Genomic DNA, 27,306 nt, shown 5'->3' with positions numbered 1-27,306 from the left:
TGTATGTATTTTTATTTCTATCTATCTTTGATGGAGTCTGTGTGCATACATCACATGCTTAAAGGAGAATGGCAAACTCCCATAGGACTCTGGGCCTGATCGTTACACTGATGATTTATGGGTGATTAAATAGATAAAAATATACAGACTCTATGAATATAATAATTATAGATCTTTTCTATGGGATAGCAGAGATATTGGGATATTGATTAAGATCAATTTTGAATATAACCTTACTAAGGCCCTTCTGCCATTAGGTACGATACTTCTAGAATACGATACTCGCGTAGAATACTACTTAGATTTGATTATGCGACTGAAAAATGACTAAATTCATCATTATTGTGCCTCGTTTTTGTGGACCGACGTTATAATAATAATAATTCATTTATTTATTGCAACAACAGTTACGTCGTTATGTCGAGCAATCGGCAATTCCAGTGACGAAGAAGCTCTTGCAGTTTTTCTTTTTTATAGAAATAGAAAACGCCAACGTAAGAGTAAGAAGTACTGGATTCATCCATATATTGAAAGAAAAATAAATTGTAGAGTTTTTGTAGCCGAACGAGAAATACAACATGATGATTAGATATTTTTATCTTTCTAACGAAGAGATACGCGCGAGAGTCGAAACGCGATGCAAAAGCGACCGACACGGTGAGTAGTGTTATACTAGTCGCGTATGTGTAGGATACCAGTAGCGTAGTGTGCGAGCCTACATAAAAATGTATGTGAGATACTCCGCGGCGACTAGTCGCCGAGACTTGCAGGATACTTGGATCGCCTATGCGTATCGTAATGGGAGAAGGGCCTAAAACTTCACTCAAATGTCAAACAACAAACATAAACAAATCACTCATCACTGACACAATTATGATTAATAATTTGACATTTTATTAATGGCCAGCTACCTAAATAAAAATGTTATAATTATTATTGATTAAGTAAAACATGTTTTTATTTTATAGAATGATCTAAATAAATTAAGATATGTGTTAAAAATAAGTTAAGTTTTGCTCCTGATTTATAAAGCATTTGAATTCAATAAAATTAAAAATAAAATATAGACATTCATTCGTATTAATCGATATATTCGACTTTTTTACTCCTGACAACACTGACAATCTCTGCTTGATAAGACCGGTAGTCATAGAAATCTAAATAACAATGCCGGTAGTGAACACATTATCTTTTTTTTCAAAGATTTGTTTTCCCATAGAATCAGAAGTAAATATTTTACCAAGAATTACTAAAAATAACATAATGAATTTTAAATATATTATGATTTCTGTAACAGTTAGGCCCAGTTTCGCCATTCTCCTTTAAACATTTGCAAGAATTTAGATATTTATTATTATATTCTGTTATGGTAGTTGTACCAAATAGTAACATTTTAATTTTTAAGCTTACATTAACATTGTAACAGTTGAAAAATATTTATTTTTTAAATATTTTATATAAAAATTAAAAAAATAGAAAACATCTTACATAACTAGATTATATCTTTTATAACAAAAATATTCTCACATTAAATATCACATCCACATAATATTCTTAAATTCTTAATTAGTCTTCTGGTTCCTCACCATTCATTAAGGAAATTTGAGCCTAAAAAAATGTTATACATACATAGTTGCATGGACAATTAACATACATTCACTAGAAATTAGATTTGTAAAGGGGTTTGAGTACTTTTGTATGGGTTAGTGGCGATGTGATGACATTTCGCGGCCAGTTATGAAACTTAAACACTAAAAAACTCAAAAATCTTATAATAAATCATGTAGATTCTATAAATCATCTAGGTAAATGAATAAAACAAAACCAAATATCTCTGTTCCTATTACGTTTCGAGATTTAGGTCCATAATAACTTTTTCTCACAATATATTGCTCTTTTAAAATATCAAGGTTCATTACTGGCCGGCCGCGGCGGCCGCGAAAGTTCATCACACGCACCGCCAACTTTACCCAATTACCCTTTTCATCATAATTATATTGTAATGAAGTGAACATTAAAATGGATTTTAATTATTATTGTTTATGTCTTAAAAAAGCATAATAAATGATAGTTTTTTTCTCAAATATGATAAAAAATTACCACTGCCTAGGACGGACCAGGGCAAGATACTATCAGTGTTTTTCTTTCATAATACATCAATAATTAATTATCTTTCCAGACAATAACCAACAATTATCTGAATTCCAAAATGATATTATAAATAGGCTTAAATTTATTACAGCAATAAGCATGTCAGACTTCACTTATCAACCATAAATAACTCAGCATATGAATAATCAATATAAATTATATATGAATACTTACTTCATCAGCAGGATTTACATCTATATAAATTGTTTGTTGTTTCCTTGTTAATAACGGATCAAGGATGATTAAAAATAGTAAATAAGCAGAAAGTAACATTAAGATCCATAAAACTATTATAACAACAACCTGAAATAACAAAATATATAATCATTTAACATATATTTTACCAAACTAAGTTAAATAACTTGTTCATTAATTAAATTATCAATTAAGATACTTCATTAACATTATTGTCATTAAAAAATAATACAAGATTAAATATTATTTTCATTTCTTACTTAATATAAAATAAAATACTATTTAAGCTTACCATTATAATAGTTGTATTTCTAGATTCATATTTGCAATCACACCTTGGACAAAATACTTGTGCATTGTCCCCAATTTCATCACTTAGATGTGGCAAAACAACACCACCACAGTTACTGAAATTAAAGACAAATAAATGTTAAGTAATATTTAATGTATAAATGCATAATCATTAGAGAAACTGATATACATTGTTTCATAGAATGTAAAGCAAACAGTATTATTAGCTTACTATTAGTAGTATTAGTGTCTGTATTGTATGAATAATGGAATCCATGGAATAGTACCAATTAAGAACCCCAGAGCAGTTGTTTGACATAATTTTTTACAATAAAATTACATAATTTGATGAAAGTTATCACTTATTGCAAACTCTTATAATTGAAACTGATTTCAAACAGTAAATATTGAGCTATGAATAAAAAAAATGTGTGCGTGTACTATTGTATGCACGTAAGAAGTGAAACTTCTTTATGACCTCATTTTTCAAAAAATAATTTACTATATGCAACAACATACGTCGAATCACTCGTGGTAGGGAAGGAAAAGATGGCGCGTAACGGAAAAATGTCACGCGTAGCGAAAAATTGTTACAATAATATTTTTTCCAACCCCAATAAAGAAGTTTCACTTCAAAAACAATATATCTATATTGTTATTTTCATAAGAATTAATTTAATTTTAAATTATACATTTCTTAATTGTTCCATGCGTATAAATAGAAATAAATTCTCGAAGCTTTATACGCCAGGGGTTGACTTTAGAAACTTGCGGCACGAATTTCGGCGTGATTTTAATTTTTTTCGATCGATAATAATTAATAATGCCCCGTAACATACATTAACGGCTTTTCGTGCGGAAACGTGTAATTACAGAGAAATCTTAATTTTAATTTTTGAGGTTATGTTCAACATTGTTTGAGTTACATTGACAAAACTACCTACAAGAATTGTGTTTGAAAGAGATAACAAATGTCAAAATGTACATTAAAAACCATAGTTCCTTCATAGTTCATTCAAAAGCATGTTGCTGAGGGACAACAATTCATACGGATTATTGGCGAGTAGTATATGATTGGGGCAACATGGGTTTGTTCATAAAAAAGTTAATCACTCAGATCCAGACAACCCATTTGTTGCCCCTGATGGGACTCATACTCAAAGAATTGAGTCCCAGTGGCGTGTTGTAAAGAGATTTTTAAAAAAAGATAACTATAACCACCCAAACTTCGATGATATTATTAAAGAATATAATATGTGGAGACGCTGATTGGAAAAAAATAAAATTGATCCATTCAATGCCCTTGTAAATTGTATCAAACATGTATAATTATTAAAAAAATGTTTTTTTTATTGTATGTATATTGCACACAAATTGTTAGTAACAGAACCGAATCTGTCCACCCCGATTCCATGTGGTACTTGTCTGTCATACACTAGAGTGTATTAAAAAAGTCGGAGGTGCGGAGGAGCGTGGCGCCCGCGTGTGCTGAGGAGCAGGCAGAGTAAAGCGAGCCGGAGTGGCTGAGGCTGGTCGCCAAAGGCGACCAAAAAGCCGAAGCTACGAAGGCGAGTGAAGACTCCTGTCTGCAACGAGGTACACGGGGGCAAGCGCCACGTTCTGCAGCGCCGGAGCAGTCAAGAAAGCCCATAATCTTCAATATATATCTAACTACATTTCACTACATAGTATAAAACAAAGTCGCTTTTTCTGTCCCTATTTCCTTATGTCCTTTTGTATGCTTAAATCTTTAAAACTACGCAACGGATTTTGATGCGGTTTTTTTAATAGATAAGAGTGATTCAAGAGGAAGGTTTTGGTATATAATTTATTAGGTTTTAGACAAAGCGGGCGAAGCCGCGCGCGGTAAGCTACTATAAATATAAACTCAAAAAAAAAATAAAAAAAAATAGAAGGGGGGGTTTCCGCACCCCCCCACTTCACAGGGGGTCTCCTCTTACCTCACCTCTCCCTTTCCCTCCCCTCCCCCCCTTAATTCGTGCCGCAAATTTCTAAAGAAATACCTACGCCAGTATGATGGCATGGTATAAAGTTAAAAGTACATCCACAGGGAACATAGACTTACCATTTACTTGGAGGCACATATGCACTATAAAGTTTTATATCTGTCAATATACTCTGGGTGTTGTTAAAAACAGAAGCTGGACTGGGACAAACACAGCGGCATCTTTGATCCTCATAAAACTGAGCCTACAACAAGAAGTGGACGAATGACACAGTTACAGTTATTTTACAGTTCAAAATATAATAATAGTGAATTCAAAATATAATAATACCCATACTCCAGAATAACAACACATTAAAAATAACAAATAACACGTGTTCTTAATCATCTTCAAATTTATACAATTTCTAAATCGACATAATCAGTAAAACAGAATTGGATCCAGAACTTTTTTGTTCATTTTAAGCGATTTTATTGCAAATATTACTAGGTATATTTTTACTATCGCTGGCTCATAGCTGACTTGTTTTTTGTCAATTTGTATGGCCATGTAATAGTTTTATTCTATTTAAAATAAACAACACATAATTTAGAAAAAGCCTAGTCAAATTTGAAAATAATTTACGCAATGCAATGTCAAAACTCCAACGTCAACAAGATTACTCATTACGGACCAGAGACTTCACTTCTACAAATACAGACTAAAGAAAAAGTTTTGAAATTCCAAAAGGCAAGATATAAGGCTTTCTTAAGGGTGTTATCAGAGGGTGAATTACACTCTCCTGCCAAATATGTCTCATTCCAAGTTCCACTATCAGTCGCTTCGCTTCCAAATAGTGGTTTTATAGTACGTCTCTACACGTTTACAATTTGGGAGGGATATAAAGTAGATGTATGAAAATTGAAATGTCATAAACTCTTGTCTTTGGTTTTTCGATGACTGCTGACATACTGATGACGGATCATGATTTGAAGTGGGTAGAAGATAAATGTGTTATTTTTGTGATGAGTGTTCTTATAACTTTTAAGGTAATTGAAGAAATTTTAATATGTTTGAAACAACCAAATTTACAGCAAAAAGCACGTTTTTGTGATACTTACTTTTTAACCTATCTACAGTGTCATAGCGATTGCTTAGGTGGCAAATTTATGATGTCAAATTTTTAGAAGATTCTGGCCTTTTTTATTTTCCTTACAGATTACTCCGAGATAATTTAACAAAATTATTATATTTAAATTAAACTCGCATCTAAAGTGAGATATACTTAGTCCTTACGTCAGTACGTACGACGCACACACACATGCCATATATAAACTGTATAAAATAATAGATGCTTGCTAAATTTTAGACGACATTACAATAAATACAGCTGCTTTTGCATTATTTGTTACCTTATATGTATAGTTAAAATCATAGACCTGATTCTTTAAATCATATTGCTAAATGACAGTAGAAAAAAGTTGCAACTTAGCTGTTTAAATACATGTTACATCAATAATTAGTGATGTTGGATGTTTTTATTAAATTTAGTGAATATTTTTAAATGTTACTGTTTTATTTGGAAATAATACATATATATCAAAGTGATATTTTGTTGCTGACAGGATTTGTGTACTTCAATTGAAATTTTTATTAGGATGGATCCTATAAATAGGTAGTTACTCAGTATTTTATATTTATCAATTTTTCTTGAATGACTTCAAAGAAAGATGGTAATTTCTATTATTTTGAATTCTTATAGGTATGTGCTATTATTATTTAATTTTATATTAGAAAATGTATATAATTTGTTGTGAGGATCTGGGTTACTTCTCCAAATTTACCTGTCTCAACATTTAATATGAATTCTCAAAGACAATATTAAAGATCTGAGGCTAATAAGTGTTAAATGAGTTGTTTTCTGGTGGTATTCTGTCTATCTTCTTGGATGGCATAATATTTTTTTTTTATGTTGCATGGCAAATATTATTTAATGAATTTATTGCTACCAAGCATTGTTGGAAAATATACATTTTATTTTCTTACAAAGCTAAAGAAAAATAATATTGTTTCATACCTTGATGGTATATATTCATTACCATTTCTAATCTTTATTAAGTAACTAGCTTACCGCCCGCGGCTTTGCCCGCTTTCTCTAAAACGATTTGAAATTTAAACTATCCTATCTCTCAAGTTGGATCGAACTGCACATGGTGTGCGAATTTTATTATAATCGGTTAAGTGGTTTAGGAGTCCATTGAAGACAAACATTGTGACACGAGATTTATATATATTAAGATTTCATTTCTGTTTTCTCAATGATATTGGTTGGTTATTCATTTTTGTTACAAATAGGGTTATATTTTTGTTTTACTACTTTATATTCTTATATATGACATGTTTGACTGAATCAACTACAACAAGCTACTTAAAAAAAAGCATTTTAAATGTTAATTGTAAAGCATAGTACTTTTTCTACATATTAAAAAGTATTACTTTATAGCATTGCATAAAGAAAGAAAGAAAACATTTATTTAATGGCACATAGCCTCACAAGGACATCATGAAAACAATTTATACAATACTTCTATAGTATTAAAAATACACATTGAAGTGTGTAGTCTGTGAAGCATGATGCCATTAAAAGGGGAAATCACTCAGTGCACATCTGTGACATAAAAAAAAACGTTGCAGCAACGATTTTCAGTGAGCCCCGAGAGTAATAATCGAAGAAAAGAAAATAAATACAAGCATAAATAGATTGAGGTGTAATTTGTATATTACGTTTTTATTCCAGAATGCCAATCCAGGCGCCGCATTGGACGGACTATCTCAATTGTCCAGTGTGCTGCCGAGAATTTGGCCCCTCACCACGTAGCCCAGTCAGTCTCGGCTGTGGCCACACCCTTTGTGAACACTGTCTGAAGCATTTGCATAGAAAACATTGCCCTTTCGATCAGGTAATATATAGGGCGCAACCAGCTGCTTTACTGTAATTGTAATTATAATAAATAATTATGTACTTGAGTCTTTAAAAGCTATTAATAGCTTGCTAAGTCTGCGCTAGAAAATGTTACAAAGAAATATATCCAACGTAACTCATGATTAGACCAGCTTTCTACTTGTTTAGCCATTACAAACACAACATTAAAAATCCTTGCTATTGCTTTAAAATTCATTCATTTATAAAGTATTTTAATGCTAAAAGTAATTTTTAAATAATAATCCTGTTTATTATGTGAATGCAGATAAATATAACTATGAATTAGAGAAAAGCCAATAAGATAATATGATTTGATACATTTGTTATAATTTGTTACTTATAAAATGTATTATTACTGGCACAGATAAATTTGTCATTATATCATGTAATTTAACTACTTATTTTGATAAGCAGATTGTATTCGTAAATATACTTTACCAATCATGTTCAATATTCCAGGCTGCGATTCAAGCAGAGCCGGAGGAGTTGGCCGTCAACACGGCACTCCTACAGTTGGCGGGCTACACACCCCCGCCGCAGCCCTTCCACCCGCCAAGCATACAGGCCTTGTCCGAGACTGACCGCCACGCATATGATGTCGTCGTCCGGAGTCTTGAGCATCTCGCCATTTATCTTAAATTATGTGGTAATTCATTTTTATATACAATGTGTTAAACAAGATTACACATCAAATTAAATTAAAAACGACGTGTGGCACTCGAGGGCTGCCGCGGTAAAGCTATTGCATGCTATGCCTTCAAGCCCCACCTCCGCCCGTCGGAGTGGGGAGCGTGAGGTTTTTTCGTTACGGAATTTCTCGATTCGGTCCCGGCGTTCAAGGCCCGCGATAGAAGCTATGCAATAGCTTAAAAAAACCTATAGGTATTATGAAACAGACTAATCTGAAAAACCAATTTCATACAAATTGATTGCTACAGAATAAATACCGTAAATAAATCACTACAGAATATTAATTTTTTATTGTCCTAATAATTATTGAAGAAATCTAATTTGTCATCTGTTATGAAGGATAATATATTCAAATTGAATAAGTTCAAATAATTGTTAAACATACATAAAATCAACATTGTATCATTTGAACAGCGAACAACAGTATTGGGAATCGGCTATCCCGGCCGATGCAAAGGAAGCTGGTCACTCTACTGCAGTGCGCTATAACAGATGAAGAGGGCCGCGGGAGGGCAGCTCGGGCCGCCCGGTCGTTGGGAGAGAGATCTGTTACTGAACTTATTCTGCAACATCAGGTTATTGATATATTTGCAGCTTTTTTCAGCTACTATAATTTGCAGGCATTATTGAATTTACCTAATAAATTTATTTAAAACCAGTAATCCTTACTAATATTATAAATGCGATTGTTGATTTGTGCTTTGTTTATGTCGCCGTCGACATTGTGTGTCTGCAGATATATATCTGGTCGTAATGTCAAGCAATGTCGAAATTCTCGAATGTATTCGACCATTTAGTGAGTGTAGGTTAGGTAATCTGTAGCGTTCCGAGCAATTTTTTATTTCATACAAAGAATGTTTTAGGTGTTTGGGAGTAAAATATATAAGTTTATGTTCACATTAGCGACAACAATAGGAAATATCGGGCTTGCCATTGAATTGTAAATTCTGTATTTTTAACAAAAAAGCATCTTATTAAATGATATTTTGAGAAAAGAAAGATCATTTCTGTTTTTCATCAAATAAGTCCATTATACCCATGCTCATACTTCAAAAATGTAAACTTAAAATCCTCATATTTCCAAAAGCATAAACTTATAATTTAAAATTATAATTTAAAAATCTTGTATAAAAATACAAGTTTCCCCATGGTTTAGCCAATAAGAGAAAAGTACTCAATTTTAAAACACTTAAAAATATGTAAATTAAACTAGGATTCAAATGGATTAAGAATCGAATCATTATCAATCGATCATTATTTTTCTGTTTAACAATATTACATGAACTCCCAAACAAGAGTGTTTGGACGTTCATATGACAACTGTATGTGGTTCCATTTATTCTTAAACTGGTATATCGTCCGCGTAAATTACCATTGCATTAAGATGTTTATACTCCCATATAATATCTCCAGACACAAAAAATCATAATACATTTCATAAAATCGCTATGTTGTGATGTGAAAGAAAGAAAAATAAATAAACACTTTCGCATTTTTATAATATTAGAAAAGTTAACCATTCACTTAGTTTAGTTTTATATTACCAACTCCTTCTGACTCGTTTTTGACCCACTTTAAACGAAATTTTTTCACTTATCAAGGATCAGTGGCAATGCCATAATTTCATGAGTTTAAGCGTGTATTTTTAACTATATTAATTATTAATGCCTAAAATATGTTTTGTAGTTTAAGGTATTGTAGTACATATATATTGAATAAGTATATTATTGTAGAATCCGCAACAGTTGAGTGCCAACTTATGGGCGGCGGTGCGAGCGCGAGGTTGTCAGTTCCTTGGCCCGGCGATGCAGGAGGAAGTTCTCAAATTAGTTTTATTAGCCCTTGAAGACGGCTCTGCATTATCGCGGAAGGTACGTATTGAGTATTGAAACTCAATATTTTATACCTAAACTCAAACTCAAAATGTTCTTTCAACTAGACTCCATAGTGCATTAGAAGAGACAAAATATTGTACCGGTAAGAAAGCCACTGTTTTATCTTCACTTACAGAAATTTTCCTTAAACCCCAACTTTCATTTAACTTGACAACTAGACTCCTTATAACAGCGCATTAGAATAGCTAAAATGTAATATTTACCACCGGTTCGGAACGCCGGTTTCTGCAGAGCAGGACGGGTAATAAAAACTGTATTATCCTAAATTTCATTAGTAAATACTTGAAATTTTGGTCTTTGTATCTTGAAGTGTGTATTTTTAACTCTTATTAGAATTGTCCGCAATTTGACAATATAAATAATAGTGTTCTGACTATTCTCAGCTGTCTTTCGTAGCTGTTTTGTAAGGAAACCTATATTTTACAAATCTGCATCGAACGAATGAAAATTATGATACTATGTATCATAGCAATCTGTGCTAAAATAACTGAAAAGAGATTCTACTAAGGAATTGTGGCATATTTCTCAGTTGCCGATTTCCTACTCAAAACTGTACATATATCAAAATGTTTGCTAGATAAATTATTTATAAAACTTCCGTAGTGAATATTTCGGTTCAATATGTTAATTTATGGGAAAACTCTACACAATTCTACCAATGTCCTCTAGTGATTGGGTTTAAATTCCTTAGTGAAGATTCTTGACAACTCAAAAGCGCTTCTAAACGATGTCTAGTTGAATTAATAAATGTTTGAGTTTGAGTCAAATGCGTTAAATTAATTGTAATTTATTTTATTTCTGATTGCAATAATTTATATGTATAATAAATGTTGTGTGATTACTTACATTGAATAAATTTCACAGGTCCTAGTGATGTTCGTAGTCCAAAGATTAGAAGGCGATTTTCCTCAAGCGTCTAAAACAAGCATAGGTCATGTTGTTCAACTGTTGTATAGAGCTTCTTGTTTTAAGGTAAATATCATTTTTTAATCTATTATAATTGAGAACTAAAGAAGAAAGTTCAGAATGATTGGGCAAAATGAAATCGGTATCATATTCTATTCTTTGAGAGATTTTTAGTGTTCACTGTACCTCATGGCAACTAATGCAGTTAGTAAAATACTTTTACAAAATTAGATATGATTATTTATTATTTGATCAAGCATAAGTAGTGCTCTTAAAATGAATCGCTTGTATTGTGCCATCTGCATACTGTCCCACTCTGATATACTATATTTTTAGAATATCGATGATATTCGGATCAAGAATTGTGATTTTCCGAGCTCTATTTAGCTCTATATTTTAGCTCCATTATCTACATTCGCAAAACACATCTACTTTACTATTCAAAGTATTATCAAACAGCCAATTTACTAAATAAATAATTAAAGACTTAACAAAATCTATTAACAGTGAATGCCATATTAAAATAAACTAAAATAAACTTACCTTATGTCCAGGTATCGAAACGCGAGTGTGACTCATCATTAATGCAACTAAAAGAAGAGTTCCGCACGTACGAATCTCTGCGTCGCGAGCACGACGCGCAGATAGTTCAGATCGCTACGGAGGCTGGGCTCAGGATCGCACCGGATCAGTGGAGTGCCTTGCTATATGGAGATACAGCGCATAAGAGCCACATGCAAAGCATTATAGATAAACTCCAAACCCCACAGTCGTTCGCTCAGTCGGTTCAAGAGTTGTTCATAGCGTTGCAGAGGTCGGGAGACCCGGCACAACTCGTTGTTATGAGCATGCCACTAGATAGACTTGCCAGTATCGATCCTAGTCCAGGTATCTTAATTTTGGTCGCTAATTTGAGAAAAAAATCACGATTTTGTGTATAAACAGTTCGTTTTTTTCATTTTCCTGTAATGGTTTGCACTGATTTTGCTAAAAAACGCGTGTAAATATGTTTTTTTAAGTGGAATAATAAATAATCACCATAAAAAAATGTTCTATTTATAAATCTGACAGGAAAATTCGACAACATCGTAATTTTCCATCTTGACATTACGATGACATATTGCATTACGTTCATAAATAGAATATGTGTCCTAAAAATATGTATACTTTTAATATTATTATTTTGTAAAGGAAACAAAAAACGAACCTTTATTGTTTAGATGCAACAAGTCCATCCTGGCAAACGCTAGCGGAAATAATAACAGCCGTAAAAGAAGTCGTCTCCGGTCTCGTTAATTATTTACAACAACAGACGACGGGCCGCGACTCGAATCACAACCAAAAGCACGCTACCCAAGACAAATCGGATTCATCAGCAAGTAAGTTCATTTTTTGAATTACGAATTTTTCAAATTACGAATATTTCAAATTACGAATATTTCAGTACGACTATTCGAATTTATTGTATAGTCTATGCATTGAATGCATGTCAGAACGTGTAGGCGCTTTGACATGCGCAATAATAAAGTACCCCACACGATTGGGGAATAACCAATTCGCTTCCGTCGGTCGTGGTGTCCGCACGTGTGACGCTCGCTTTAATAAAATTGAAATTAATTAACCTGTGCTTAAATATGTTGTACGTGAACATTTTCAACATAAAAGGTAAGTTGGCGAATTTTATGCGAATTGTTTTGTCATTTTTGCAATTGCAATTTTAATTATATACTGTGTTTTCTTCGTTCTTACATTGATATAAAATATGCATAGCCGACATGGACGTGCAACAAGTGTTTAGTAAAGAAACGTGAATTATTTAATTTAAAACATTTTACATTCGTTCCGAGGAAATATTTGAACATAGAAGGATATATTTTACTCTTGATTAATAATAAAATGCTATTTTGTGTATTGATTTTTACGATACTGCGTCGTAACATCTTAAACAAAGGAAAAAAATTTGCAATTCAGCAGAAGCGACTTACTTCAAAAAAGCCTGCAAGTCATGCGAGTTATTCATTTCTTTTGAAAATACCATCTTTAGATTGATAATTTTACTACAGCTGCTCTTTTTTGTACTTTTCCAAATTTGTAATAAATAATCCAAGGAACCAAAAATCATTAAAATCCGTTCGGCCGTTTTTGGATTATAAATTGTGTAACAGGATTTGTTATAACTAATTACATATTACAATCATGAAAGCCACAACACAAATAATGCGGGTACTTGAAAAAAAAGTTTTTTTGACGCGACATCGTTTGACTTGAAGCGATGGTCCGATGGATTCAGACAATTCCTGTTTTATTTCTTATTTATATTAATATTTATTACATTCCTATTATTTAAGATCATATTCTTTAAAAAACTCTTGAAAAATATATCTAGTGATTTGAAAATATACGATTAAATTAGTAATGCCAATAAATTATTTTTATTTATCTTTCTATAATATTGATGAGGCTGCGCAAGCGCATGATATGTTTTGAAATAAAAGTAATACAAAATGTGAACTTGGTTTTAACTTTTAAGTGCTATATATTATACCTATACATTTTATTCCATTTTTTTTGCTGTTTATTATATTCTAGTGATAGTAGAATTGTGTGATATTAACATACTATTATAGTTATAATATGTATAATCTAATGGTATATTAATTAGTCAGAATAGCAACTGCGAAAAAAATATTTTTTATTAATAATATGTACTTTTATAATGTCGAAAATAAAATTTTAATTTAATAATGAACATTTATTTGACTTTCTATGTAAGCGTTTGTGTGAGCAAAGCGAATTTTGGAAAGTTGTTTGATTACCTTCTCGTATATAGTTATTGATAATCCATACTAATATTATAAATGCGAAAGTAACTCTGTCAGTCTGTCTGTTCATCACGCCTAAACTACTGAACCAATTTGCATGAAATTTGGTATGGAGATATTTTGATACCCGAGAAAGGACGTTCCTTTTATTGCGAAATATGTACCACGGGCGAAGCCGGGGCGGACCACTAGTTAATTATAAGTCGGATGGGAATCATTGTAACTACAGCGTATACTGATTAAAATCAAACTCAATTTTCGTTTTTATATGCTTTATTGGTACTATTGGAAAGTTACTCTTTTTAGCAATATTTGTGCATACCCGAATGCGCGATGGTGACAGTCATAATTCGAATATTAGTAGAGTTTATGAACTACTTCAAATTTATTTCAATATAAAATGGCAGACTTTGACGGCATTTAAGTTTCTTCTATACCTTATATTGGTTTTTATTTTCCAATAAACGCAATCATTAACAGCTGCTCCTTTCAGCTGATTTTTCTGACCTTTAAACAATTGGTGGAGGTTCTCTATTAGTAGCGTTTGTCTTAGTCGATCATAGGAAAAAGACACGATAACTTCGAACTTTATTTATCGATTTAAATTATTGACAAAAGAAAGTTACACACGTAAATTTATATTATTGTTAATGAATATAAAAATGGTGTAGGTATAAATTTATAAAAAATAGAAAAAATCGAGGCAGGATTCGAACACGCGTCTTTCAAGCAACCTCTTTTGGCGTGAATGATGCGGGTTCGAATGTAATCGAATTTTTTCTATTCTTTCATCATCATCATCATCATTAACAGCCCATGTTTGTCCACTGCTGGACATACGCCTCAGTCATGGCACGCCATTTAGCCCGGTCATTGTTGCCCAGCAACCCTGCGGATATCGTCACACCACCTATTAAATAAATAAATAATAAATAAATAAATATTATAGGACATTATTACACAAATCGACCTAGTCCCACAGTAAGCTCAATTAAGGCTTGTGTTGTGGGTACTATGCGACGATAAATATAATATTTAATAAATACATATATAGATAATAACACCCAGACCCAAGAACAAATAATTGAGTTCATCACACAAATATTTGCCCTGACCGGGGATCGAACCCGGGACCGTCGGCTCAGTAGGCAGTTACTTTACCACTGCGCCAACCGCGTCGTCATATTCTTCTTCTACCTATTATTTATTCTTTATACCTATTCTTCTTCTATTCTTTATAGATTTATATTTATAAAGCATTTCAATGCCATAACACCAAAAATATCAAAATGGTCTGTATCCCCGTATATTAAGAATACAAACTAAAAGTATATTTATACATTTATTTTATTTAATTTAAAAATACTATATAGATACTGAATTATAAAAAAAGAAATACATATACACCGTAACTGAGTAAGAGTATTGTTATATATGTTACCGGAAATGTATGAAATCAAGGAATTGTATATAAATCCTAGGAAATGTGTACAATTCCGATACCATTTAGGAAATCTATAATCTTCCTAGGAATTGTATACAATTCCAATATCGTATTAGGAAATGTATAAAATAAATGATTTCTGTAATAAGAAAGAAGAAAGAAAGAAAATACGTTTATTTGGCAATCAGTAAGACACAATCATCACAAATTCACAAAACATTAATAAAAGCAAAACAAAAACATACAAAAAAGAAAACAATAAAAATAAATAAATAAATAAATAGAACAATGTAATATGAAAGTGCCCCGGTATCGCCAAAAAGGATCAAGTTCAGCATGTGCCAGGCATATTATGCCTGGCGCTGGTTTTCAACAAGATCCCTTTAAGATCCGACTCACGGATGTGAGACGACGCAATGATAATAGTAATTAAAATAGTGTTTATAATAAGTAGGTAATGCATTTTGAGTGTATATATATAAATATAAATATCACAAATAATTATAAAATAATATAATAAAATAATACAATAAAACAGTTAGGTATACATATATATACATTACATTATACATCATATTAAATTATACGCAGGCCTAAAATAAAGAAAATTGACCCATGCTACAAACACATCAAATATTATAATAATAAAATTCAGTGAAAGAACAGAACACGAAAACAGAAAAAGAAACTAGACACTAGCTTATCATACGCTGCTCATCGATTAAGTAGTTTCTAAGGTGTTTCTTGAACGTGTTAATATTAACCAATAACCTAATCGGTGGGGGCAAGTCGTTCCATATTTTTGATACTGCATAGCGGAAGCTGCCTCTAAAAGTAGTCGATTTATGCTGAGGAATAATAAGTGGCTGAGCGCAACTTCTGCATGCAACATCCCGATTATTGGTTGTCCAGTTTAACTTTTCATAAAGGTAAATGGGCGTACGGGTCTTGATAATCCCAAAAATAAGAGAAGCCAGATGCAATTGGCGCCTTGCCTTTAGCTTGAGAATTCCATGCTTATTTAAGAATGGCGTGACGTGACTACGTGGTGGAATTGTGTAACAGTAGCGCGTACACGCATTCTGTACTCTTTGTACAAGCCTTTCGGTTCTGGCGAGGAGACGTGGACCGTAGACAGTATCAAAATAAAACACTGTATCGGGTAACAGTCTTACCGTAAAAGAATAATAATGTTCATATTATCTTACTAATTAACATTTCTTAAATCAACTTATATTCAATCAAATCAAATGTTCATTTGGTTAGTAATTAGTCCCCTCGTCCCGCTGTCCCCTTGTACACGTCCCAGTCGGATTGTGTAATATAAAGTATTTCTACGTAGTTTTAAAAAACACGAACCTAACCTAACCCACCCCCTTATCCAAACCAAAAATTCTGATGAGATTCTCCCCTCATCGACCTGCGTACCTTCCAATATTATTTCATTATACATTTCCGATTGCTATTTAGGAAATGTATAGATTTCCTAGGCAATGTGTATAAAATAATTTATTTCACACATTTCCGTGCGATTTTAGGAATTACATACATTTCCTAGGAATTGTATAAAATGACGGATTACATACATTTCCGGAAACATATACATCGTTTCGACTGAATAACCAAATATGAAATCTAATAGTATTCGAGATATTCGAAGTTTATTGTTTTTTACAAAAAGTGCCTCCGCTCCTGTCGGGTGAAAGAATTTTTAAAATCGGTCTAGTAGTTTATGAGCCTATTCATTACAATCACTAATTTATAATAAAATACAAATAATCACTTCTTCATTGTCATTTAGTACATATCTCCAAAATCTATTTGTACATAACGGAAAAAACGAAGATCAAAAAAATGAGATCTAATAGATAGGACGATCAGAAATGCATTATAAATAAGCCTTAAATAACGTAACAATACGCCGTTACAAGACGTATACGATCGATATAGACTTGTGCATACAAAATGCTGAATACAATATTATGTATGTACTAGGTTAATAGGTCTAGATGACAAGGATCAAATGCATATCTATGGTACCCTTGTTATTGATTTTGTGCGTTATAATAGACTAACAGCATAGTGTTTTGGAAGACCCAGATACTTTAACAGATACCTTTTATTGACGCAAAATTACATTGTTTGATATGAGAATGTAAAATGAATTAGTTGATACAATAATAATAATACAAGTGATAACTGCGTTAAAAACAACCGACTTCAAACTTGCACTTGCAAAATTTACAAATACCTACAGACAAAAATGCTCATAAAATAAAAACTACTGGGCCTATCCGAATAAAATTTTTATGGGACCAATTCGACACCATTCCGCATCGAACAAAAAAAGAATCACGTAAATCGGTTCAGAAACCTCGGAGTAATCGGTGTACATACATAAAAAAAAAATAAAAAAAAAATATACCGGCCGAATTGATAACCTCCTCCTTTTTTTTGAAGTCGGTTAAAAAGGCTGGAATACTAGGCAGTTATTATTACTTAATTGAATTTTGATATAACGGCAGATCGTAGCATTCTTTAATTTAATTCTTTTTGGAAATTCGCTAACGCTCCGTTAGATAAGCCCATAGCGCGTCGTGATCACACTAAAATATGCACATAGCGTAATTCGTGTCATGGCTCTAACGACGCGTCGTGATGGTCACAGGCAGACCAATAACCGAAATTCGTGTCGTGGCTGATAAACTATTCGTTGCAATGAAGAAAAGCCATGACGTCAAAAAATAATGAAAGTAACTTGATCAAACGTCAAACGTTAATTGCTATGTGCTATATAATATAGAACAAATGAAAGGCAATCTGAAATTTAAAGTTAACTTTACAAGCAATGATTGAAAATTCTTTCACAAGAAAGATTAAAAAATTAACTTTTACTGAATAACATATTATGTTATATGTATTTATACGGGTATTAATAAAAATATGGTAGTATCTAACGTAGACAAAAAGTTGAAGTGTAACCAATAACAAAAAAAACCTGAAGTATGCTCGTTTCACGCATTCAAAATGTGTGAAACAAACGCGCGTTTCAGGCGTTTGAAACGTTCCGGTTTACGAACGAAACGTTAACTGTCACTTAACTGACAGCTAGAATGGATCAATAATGGTTTAAAGTTGAAGTGCATCGCAACGAGCCGGCTCAACATATTCAACGGCGGTTGTTATTGAGTGATAAGTTACGTAATAAACATACGTAAAGGACTTGTTGACTGTATAAATAAATAAAACTTCGTACTTGCGCTCGGCGCCCAGCCGTCTCGTTGAACACGCGGGGGTTGGCGGTTTTTCTCCCCTGCACTTATTGATCGAAGTGCGCACAAAGACTTTCTGTCTAAAATTAAAATCAGTGCTATCAAAGTGCAGGTCATCATGTGTGAGTGCCTAAAATTAAGATTTTTATTTATAGTATTTTTTACCGCTCATTTGCAGTTTTTTTTTTATTACTATTATTAGACAATAACATATATTACATACTCATTTAACGTGTTATTTATGACATTATCTATGATTATAAAAATATATGTATATTGTACTTAGCATACATAATATATATTATATACATGATCAGAATGGCGGTTGAATTTAAATACGATATATCTACAAAATGGCGTATTGCAAGTGGGAGGTGGGAGGTGGGAGGAGGTGTTGCACCCATTCCCCATACACTGTGGGTAGCACAAGTGGGTAGCATGTATATTTCTGGAAAATATTAAACACGAAATCCAATAACCATTGTATTCCTATTTCGAAGAATTCCTCTTGTACCTCTGTTTTTCAATTCTCAATTTTTATGGATGGATAGTTTAATTTTAGATTTAAAAATAAACAAATTTTCATGCATCCGTTTTAAATTCAATAAATCATTAAAAAAATGTTGAATTTAAATTTCTCTTCACTCTTCGCAAGTCGCTTTCCGCACACAAAATTTTCATTAAAATGTATAAAACGTGTCTCGGGCTATTTTTTACCAAGCGTCTTTTAGGTGTTGAGATTCAAGTTCGATAAGAAGAAGTATTGTTACTAGAAAATTCTAAAAAGTGAGAAACTTCCGAGTAAATGATAATGTTATGTAATATGATAATTCATTCTAACAAAAAATGAAACCACCTTCACATGTTTTTAAGAACTGGACAACGTTTAACCAACAGGCTTTCAAATAAAAAAAGAAAAATCCAAACCGCTTCACCCAGTACAAAATTCAGCGGTAAAAAATCCAAAAAACGGAACACGGAACACAGAACACGGTTGAAAAGATGTAAACGAATAGAGTTGTCTAGCAATGTCTAGTATAAATAACTACATAGAAATCTTCATGCGTCGCTCGCTACTCGCGAAATTGACATAAGCGTATGATGTTTTACCTAAGGATTCGGTCACCCTACCAACGACGACGACGACTACGAACAAAATTTTCATCCATTCGAAATTAAATAAAATTGTGCAAAATACAATTAAAAATGAAATATAAGAATTTCCTGTCGTATTGGTGTTTGAAATTTCTTTTTTTTTTTTTGAGATCAATGGATAAAAAAATAAATTCAAATTCAAATTATATTTATTTGCAAGAATGTAGTTACAAATTATAGATGTTTTAATTACAATATTATGTGGCTAATACAATCTACCCATTGATTTGGTGTGCAAATATTAAAAAAGAAAGTTAATTAGTCTAATTATTTAAATGTACACACAATTCAATTTTCACAATTACGCGAACGCACTACGATTTACACGATTATATCACACACGTTATCACACACAATTCAGTTTACACTACTTCAAAGTCATAAATTCTTCAATTTTATGAAAATTGTTTTACCATTAACCAGTGCGTCAGTTTATTTTTGAAAAGATTTACTGGTAGTTCCTTGAAATTGTCCGGTATTTTATTATATATACATATATATATAGGTTTTTTCATAGAAACGGTGGCTCCTAGAAAAAAATGTATTTAACCTTTTTTATAGATAATTTTATGATCTCCAATTTTGGTTCAGGTGATTGTATGATAAACATACCGTCCTCGAATTTTTTTTCTTTCGAGTACCAGTACAACGGGAAATTTTAATATTTTATTTTAAACCAATTTTGTCTGGATGACAATTTTGGTCATGGTCGTCGTCGTCGTTGGTAGACTACCATTACTAAAATGTCCTAAGCTTATGTCAATAATTGTTTGTCTAAATCAAGAAGCTTATATCTAATACACTGGAGATTGCACTATGACCATTAACTTGTAACAAGAAAATATTACCTTGAATGACGTCAGTTATGTTTTTGTCTCTTTCTGTGGAGTGACCACGCAGGATTTTTCGAAATAGAAAAAACTAAAAATCATGGTCTATAAATAATAACGACATATATTTTTAACAGTATTTATATTATAATATTACTGGTCATACTTTATAGGTACATACAATTTTAATTGATATAGAATGATAGTTTTAAATAACTTTTGGCTACAAAGCTTGGATATGAACCAATATATAGCATTAACATCCTTTGTAAATAGAGGAAAGTTTTGTTTTGCGTCAGATGCTGTTAACCAAATTGTAAGCTACTCAGATCTTCTTTTTAAACGCGTTGCTTCGACGAGGCAATTTCAAGCCAAAATCATCAAAGAAAAACTGTTTATAGCAGCCTTGCAGTTTTTAGTCGAGAATGCAGGACATTTTATTTTCATCATGATGGAGTTCACATGAATTAAATCGCGAGCGAAAACGACTATTACGTTTTTATTATAAAAGTAACAAAAAAAAGAAGTGTGGCACTCGGGGACTGCCGCGGTAAATCTATTGCATAGCATGCCTTCAAGCCACACCTTCGAGCCCGTCGGAGTAGGGAGCGTGAGGTTTTTTCGTTACGGAATCGAATAATGACCATGAACCTTTATTGCACTTTACAAATAATCACATTCACGATCGAAAAACCCAACTGCACTACCCCGAAGATCTTTTAACCATTTTACCGTTTTCAAAATACTGGCAGCATACGTTGAAGTTTTGCGTTCCTTCTTACATGTAAAATTATTATTTGTTTAAAAAAAATAAGCCAAATAATCTACAGAAAACTTTTAAACGATGTTTTATCTTTTTTATATTTCCGGTTACAAATTTTACAGCTAGACCGGACATGGACTATATTAATTATTTAAAATAATAATTTAAAAAATACATTCATGAGTTTTCAATCTATAGTGGTTTAAAGTTAACTCAAAAATGGAGCATTTTCGTAAATTTTCTAAAAAATCTTAGAGAAAGTGTAAGAAATGTTATAGTATGCTATATATTCGTGATCTACTCAATAAGCTCTTTCATTTGATACCACACACGACATGTTTTGGAAATTTTTATTTTTTTCTTTGTATGCCATATTTAATTACCGGGGTGGGGGGAGGGGGGACCACAAAACTGGTTGGCAACATCTGTCTATAGGATGTCTGGAATCTATACAATATATATCAGAAGTCAGATTTAGGTCCGCTATTTTTGCAAACGAACATCTCCTTGGAGCCTGCTCTAAGCGTTTTAATATCACAAAACAGCATTTTTTACTATAGTCCTTTTCAGCTAGGATGATTCCTGTGACACTTCATTGTGTTCCGAATTACGTATTTTATGTTTAAAAAGCAAAAATAATTTTAATACATAATATTTTTATTTCAAGGCGGCATTAATACCAAAAATATAAAAATTAAACATCTTAAGCTACTCAAACAAAAACAGTATTGTTTAGTTTAATATAACGAAAAATAAAATAAAATAACACAAAAAAATAATACCTACGCAATTCGTGTACGTGAAATCGAACGTTGAAAAATTATAGAGTTGGAAAATCATATAATCGACGCCCATCTTGTGATCGTTTGTCAATCGCATCAATCGTCTGTACGAGTCCGTCAGCTTTGTATACAAGTTGCATTTTTATATTGATACTTTACGTGATAATGTGTTATTAATATTACTAATTGTTATTGTTTACTTTTTGTCGCTGTTGTTTGCTAAGATTCCTTAGTTAATTGTTGGCGAAATGCCGAAATAACTGATTTTGGTATTTTATTCAAATCGATTTCATTTCCATATAAAATATTATCGATTTTCGGAAACAATTGATTCGATTTCAGTAAAGGCAATCTCTACACGTGTCAACAATCGATGTGTCACAGGAATCATCCTAGTTGAAAAGGACTATAAAATTGCAAACCCATAATTTGATTGCATGACACTAATGTAAAATTATTATTTGTATAAAAAAAATGAGCCAAATAATCTACAGAAAACCTGTAAAACGATGTTTTATCTTTTTTATGTTTTCGGTTACAAATTTTACAGCGTTTTAATATCACAAAACAGTATTTTTTTACTAAAATTGTAAACCCATAATTTGACGTATTGCATGACACTAGATGCGCTATAGCACTGGCGCAGGTTGGTATTTGCTTTTGATTTCGTATTTTCTTTGACAAAGGCGATGGACGATTGTTATGCTCCATCTGCCTTTTATTTTGTAATATACGATTCAAGGTATATTATTAATTTCTTTCATGATTGAAATCAATATTCTGATTCCAACCAAATTAATTTCCCGACTTATTATATTTAGAATTTACCATCATATCAAAACGCCCAAAAATTTCCACGCTTGTCTCTATTAAGTATGATCCTTTACTCGTGTGATACAAGCTGAGCGTGAATATGAAATAAGTGCACCCTACGCAGATAGACTGTTTTGGAGTGAAATAAATTCCACGGTTAAGTGTGGGTAGCAGAAAAATAAAGTCAACTGTTCAAATCACAAACAGCAGTAGCAAATTTCCTGGCTGTGCTGTGGAGACGGCAACTGAGTTTCCTGTAGTTCTGTAAAAAGTTGTTTCCTATGATAGTGAACCACGGCGGTAACAAAAATGGTTCTTATTTCCGCAGCGTTCGGACTTGAAATAAATTTTTATCTTTACCATTTATTCCTTCGTGTCTGAACTCTGATGTATTGTAAAGGCATTGATAAGGGTTGACCAGTGTCACTATTGCCCATTTAAGGGAAATCTTAATACTGTCCTAAACTATATTATCAATTTTATTAAAGTTCGCAATATCCTATGCTTCTTTATCTTTCGAAGGAGGATCTTTTCAAAACTTTAAGGCACGTTTTACACAATTTAAGTAAGTAGCTATCTCCAAGATTTCTGCCAAGACGTTACGATTTATTTATTCATATTAAAATATTATTATCCAAGATTTCTGCCCAAGACGTTAGATTTATTTATTCATATTAAAATATTATTATCCAAGATTTCTGCCCAAGACGTTACGATTTATTTATTCATATTAAAATATTATTATCCAAGATTTCTGCCCAAGACGTTAGATTTATTTATTCATATTAAAATATTATTATCCAAGATTTCTGCCCAAGACGTTACGATTTATTTATTCATATTAAAATATTATAAAGAGACAATTAAGAGCTCTAAAGTTTTAAGTGACTATCCTCAGGAAGGGTCAAGTATTATTTTAGCATTTTTTAAAATCAACATTCAACTAACGTCACCCGTCTTCAGCGTTTACCGTCTTACCTCTGCCTCAATTTTATCGATATCGCTATCAATCTATCGGTACCGAAGAAAGATTCTGGTTTAAAGGGTGACTTGTACGAACAAAATATATAAACAATTGTTCCTTGTATCTCAATAAAAATATGCATAGGTAAATTAAAAAAATCGATATTAGTTTATTGTAAACATTAAAGATTTATTTAAATAAAAATTAATAATTATACATTGCTTAATATTGAATTACATCATATGAAATAAGTTTTCAGGAAAATCCTTTCATTTCACGTATTGTATTGTATTCATTATAAAGGTCCATGCAAAATATATATTTTGTGTCGATACGGATTTTAATACTAACATGATGTATTACGTACTTCAGATACCTGAAAATGCATTCATTTGTTCCTAGAGTTCTGTCAAAGGACATATTTTAATCAACATTTCTCATTAACATTTGCAGGTATTCCTTTTATGTTTACCAAAGGAATACAATATGCGTATTTGGTATATATTTCGTATGTGTGATCTGCTCAACGATACTTATCACATTTACGAAAGGTGTAGGTATTTACAGTCAAATGAAGTTAAATTTGTTACAGATGTGTATTTGGCTAATAGGCCATCCACACGTCTGCCGAACAACGTGACAAACAACAAACACATAGGGACGTGCTATACAGAGAAGCGAGAAGGAAATAAGTACATCTCTTTTCTTCGTGTAGTGCTGTCCCTATGTGTTCGTTGTTTGTCACATTGTTCGGCAGACGTGTGGATGGCCTATAAGATTTGTCGATCAAACTTATACGTCAAAGTAGCTTAATGCATTCAAAGTTTCAATCCGATCGGTTTTGAAATTGACAGAGTTTCATACAACCTTGCATGCCCTATGGGGGTAAAATTTATCAAAATCCCTTCTTAGCGGATGCCTATTGCCTACGTCCTACCTGCATGCCAAATTTCAGGCTGTGAGTTGATCGATCACTATGTACAGTTAGTCACCTTTGAATTTTATATATTTACATTAATTATTGGAGTTTTACGCGTAGCAACGCATTTGGCGATTAATTTTTTTATAAAGATGGTCGCATCATTAGCATTTTGATTAAGGCTATAATCATCATTATCATTATTGTGTAAAAATACACACTGAGATATCTTGAGTATATCAAAATGTAAATTCTTAAGCCCTTTTAAACAGCTATTGCTATGCAGAATCCCATTAAAAAGTCATATTACAATCTGGCAGACAAATATATAGATGTATGAGACCTATATCGTTATCGTCATAGCTACGCCAGCAATTGGATCCTGTCTGGATTTTAGACCCTTTTGGGGCGAGGGGCTTAGCAAAATATTGTTATCTAAATGTATATAACTGTCTGCCAGTCAGTGAATATTTGAGTTGCTCAATACGGCTACGTATTTTTATTATGAGGTACACTTATGTGATTGTTTGTAGGGCCGCCCCAAATGGTGGTATATCTTTATATGTATATACAAATATGATTACAAAGTAAAAAATATTTAAATATTTAAAAATATTTCTTACGTGCATTATTAGACAGATGGTTTTCAAGTTAGTTTACTATTATAATATTGCCTATTACGTGTTCAACAGAAGTTAGAGCCGTTAGGAGCAAATTAGGAATAGGTGCGGAAAATCTAGCTCAGTGATATCGTCGGCCACTTCACTTTTTACAAATTTAAGGTAGTGATCCACAATGGACCAGCCCCAAATTTCGTCAATCACTTAAAGAAGTCATAAGTTTTGTATAGTATTTGAGATTAGCATATCATTATACATGGTGACCGTCAGCTTCATATCCATTGATGAGTTGAGCTTTGGTAGGTAAAAAGGATCATGCCGGAAGAAAGTCATTTCTTATGTCATTTCGTATGAAAATTTGTAAGATTATACCACACCACTGATGATGTGAGAGTGGAGTACATTTCGTCTCGTATTGGGCCAGCTTGCACCAAGAATGGTTCCACACCCCACAGAAGACCGGTGTGAGATAGTAGCATGCTACTACTAAGTTTCATACGGTGAGCGGAGGTCCCGGAGGTCCATTTGCTTCTTCAGGCGCTCGTTAATCCATTCCTACTTTCCTGTACTCAAAACTAAGTTTATTCTTACGCGTTGAAGCATTTTCCCATTTGCAAATGTTCACAGCTGCTGGTGAGCGCTTAAGATCAGGCAAGCCAGCCATAAAAAAAACTGCGTCCGGTGGTCACACAAAGCTTTGAAAAATATTCTTGCCGATCATGCGCCGTACCTCCAGCTGACTTTTTAAATTCTTCCAGATACAAGAAAATAATCTGACAAATTTTCAAAACTATGGAAAAAGGCATTTATGTAATTCCAAGAAGTGGCCGGACCACATCGATCTACAGCTGTCGGTCACCATGCTTAGGAATAATAAATATCCTAACCAGTACGGGAATAATCACAAAATTCCTTACATGAAATTAGCTGACAATAAAGGTAGCATCTATACGTGAAAAACATCTTACAATGACAAGGCCCAAATCTTAGATTGCCCAAATCTTGCCCAAATAATAAAAAAATTAGATATGAAAATCTTTAAGGATATGCCTTGGAAATGTCATGTCACATAAAGAAAATTTTGCGTTCGTTGTTATTTGTTGTTAAATGTTGGATACATTTTTTAGTACCCAAAGTAGTGGGCTTTATCTTAAATATATTTTTATTTCTAAAATTATAACAAAATTGTTAAAATATTAACGTGCCTAGCTTATTTCGGCCAGGAATAAATGATAGACGAAATTATTTTTCGTTCCTTGTTTCCTTTACTTGTTTAAGTAGGATGGACGAGTTTAAGGATTTTAATTATTTGGCGATTTGCAACGGCCGTCTCGATAATCGCCCCATAGCATCGTTGTTGATTAATTGGTACTTGTCATATTGAGTGGAGAGGTGATTTAATTCGTTATAAAATGCGATATATAATCTGCGAACAATTATTTTGTTTCATCTCCGCTCAGGATCGATGATACAGTGCACGCAGGATTTGCACTATTGATTTATACCCCTCTCGAGCGGGGTGGGGAGCGGGAGACGCGCATGAATTTTCCTATCATATCTGGCATTAATCTGTAACAAAATATTTTAAAATAACTTAGAACATTTTTTATTTTTGTAATAAATATATTTTTTCTATATTACAACCATCCAAAGTATAATAAAAATATTTCGAACAATATTTTAAAAGTAGGTGGAAACTAAGTTGTACCTCTAGATATGATGGGTCCTAAGTATCTTGCAAAACTCATCAATTCTTGAATTTTACGTATGACATTTTGTTATATAGTATCGAAGACCTCTGGTTCGAATGATAGGAATGGTAGTTTTCATGTCCAAAAAAAAGTTTGTGCTTTGTGTTGATTCAT

General features: G+C 32.4%; 2 protein-coding genes across 6 annotated transcripts in view; one reads left to right on the top strand and one right to left on the bottom strand.

The window, feature by feature from the left end:
* Positions 1-1,327: 1,327 nt before the first annotated feature.
* On the bottom strand, positions 1,328-5,246 carry LOC123705255 (putative protein 2). 2 transcript variants are annotated; one of them, XM_045653961.1, is made up of 5 exons: positions 4,935-5,246; positions 4,724-4,848; positions 2,639-2,753; positions 2,326-2,454; positions 1,328-1,608 (listed from the first exon to the last, which is right to left on the bottom strand). In XM_045653961.1, exons 1-5 carry the CDS (start codon positions 4,989-4,991, stop codon positions 1,567-1,569), a joined length of 468 nt encoding a protein of 155 aa, XP_045509917.1. In that variant the 5' UTR covers positions 4,992-5,246; the 3' UTR covers positions 1,328-1,566. The 2 variants fall into 2 exon arrangements, with proteins under 2 accessions (XP_045509917.1, XP_045509918.1); XM_045653962.1 differs by having other exon boundaries at positions 4,941-5,246.
* A 287-nt stretch (positions 5,247-5,533) lies between these two features.
* The window catches only part of LOC123705113 (roquin-1), a 35,457-nt gene continuing 13,684 nt past the window's right edge, over positions 5,534-27,306 (top strand). For 2 of the 4 annotated variants that reach the window (XM_045653741.1, XM_045653740.1), the window contains exons 1-8: positions 6,105-6,258; positions 7,381-7,543; positions 8,026-8,212; positions 8,671-8,831; positions 9,990-10,127; positions 11,016-11,123; positions 11,612-11,945; positions 12,278-12,436. In XM_045653741.1, the coding sequence (XP_045509697.1) occupies positions 6,242-6,258; positions 7,381-7,543; positions 8,026-8,212; positions 8,671-8,831; positions 9,990-10,127; positions 11,016-11,123; positions 11,612-11,945; positions 12,278-12,436 (1,267 nt within the window). In that variant the 5' untranslated portion in view covers positions 6,105-6,241. Of the gene's footprint in view, positions 5,633-6,101; positions 6,259-7,380; positions 7,544-8,025; positions 8,213-8,670; positions 8,832-9,989; positions 10,128-11,015; positions 11,124-11,611; positions 11,946-12,277; positions 12,437-27,306 lie in introns of those variants that run through there. The other 2 variants (XM_045653742.1, XM_045653743.1) reach the window with 2 other exon arrangements.

The sequence above is a fragment of the Colias croceus genome, chromosome Z (genome assembly GCF_905220415.1).
Source record: "Colias croceus chromosome Z, ilColCroc2.1".
Classification (NCBI taxonomy): Eukaryota; Metazoa; Arthropoda; class Insecta; order Lepidoptera; family Pieridae; genus Colias; species Colias croceus.
This window is presented reverse-complemented; position numbering and strand designations above follow the sequence as displayed.

Coding starts and splice junctions, on each gene's coding strand:
- LOC123705255 (XM_045653961.1), bottom strand. CDS start 4,991: ATGATTAAGAACACGTGTTATTTGTTATTTTTAATGTGTTGTTATTCT. Junction 4,849..4,934: donor GTTGTTATTCTGGAGTATGG/GTATTATTATAT, acceptor TTCTTGTTGTAG/GCTCAGTTTTATGAGGATCA. Junction 2,455..2,638: donor GAAATACAACTATTATAATG/GTAAGCTTAAAT, acceptor TTGTTATTTCAG/GTTGTTGTTATAATAGTTTT.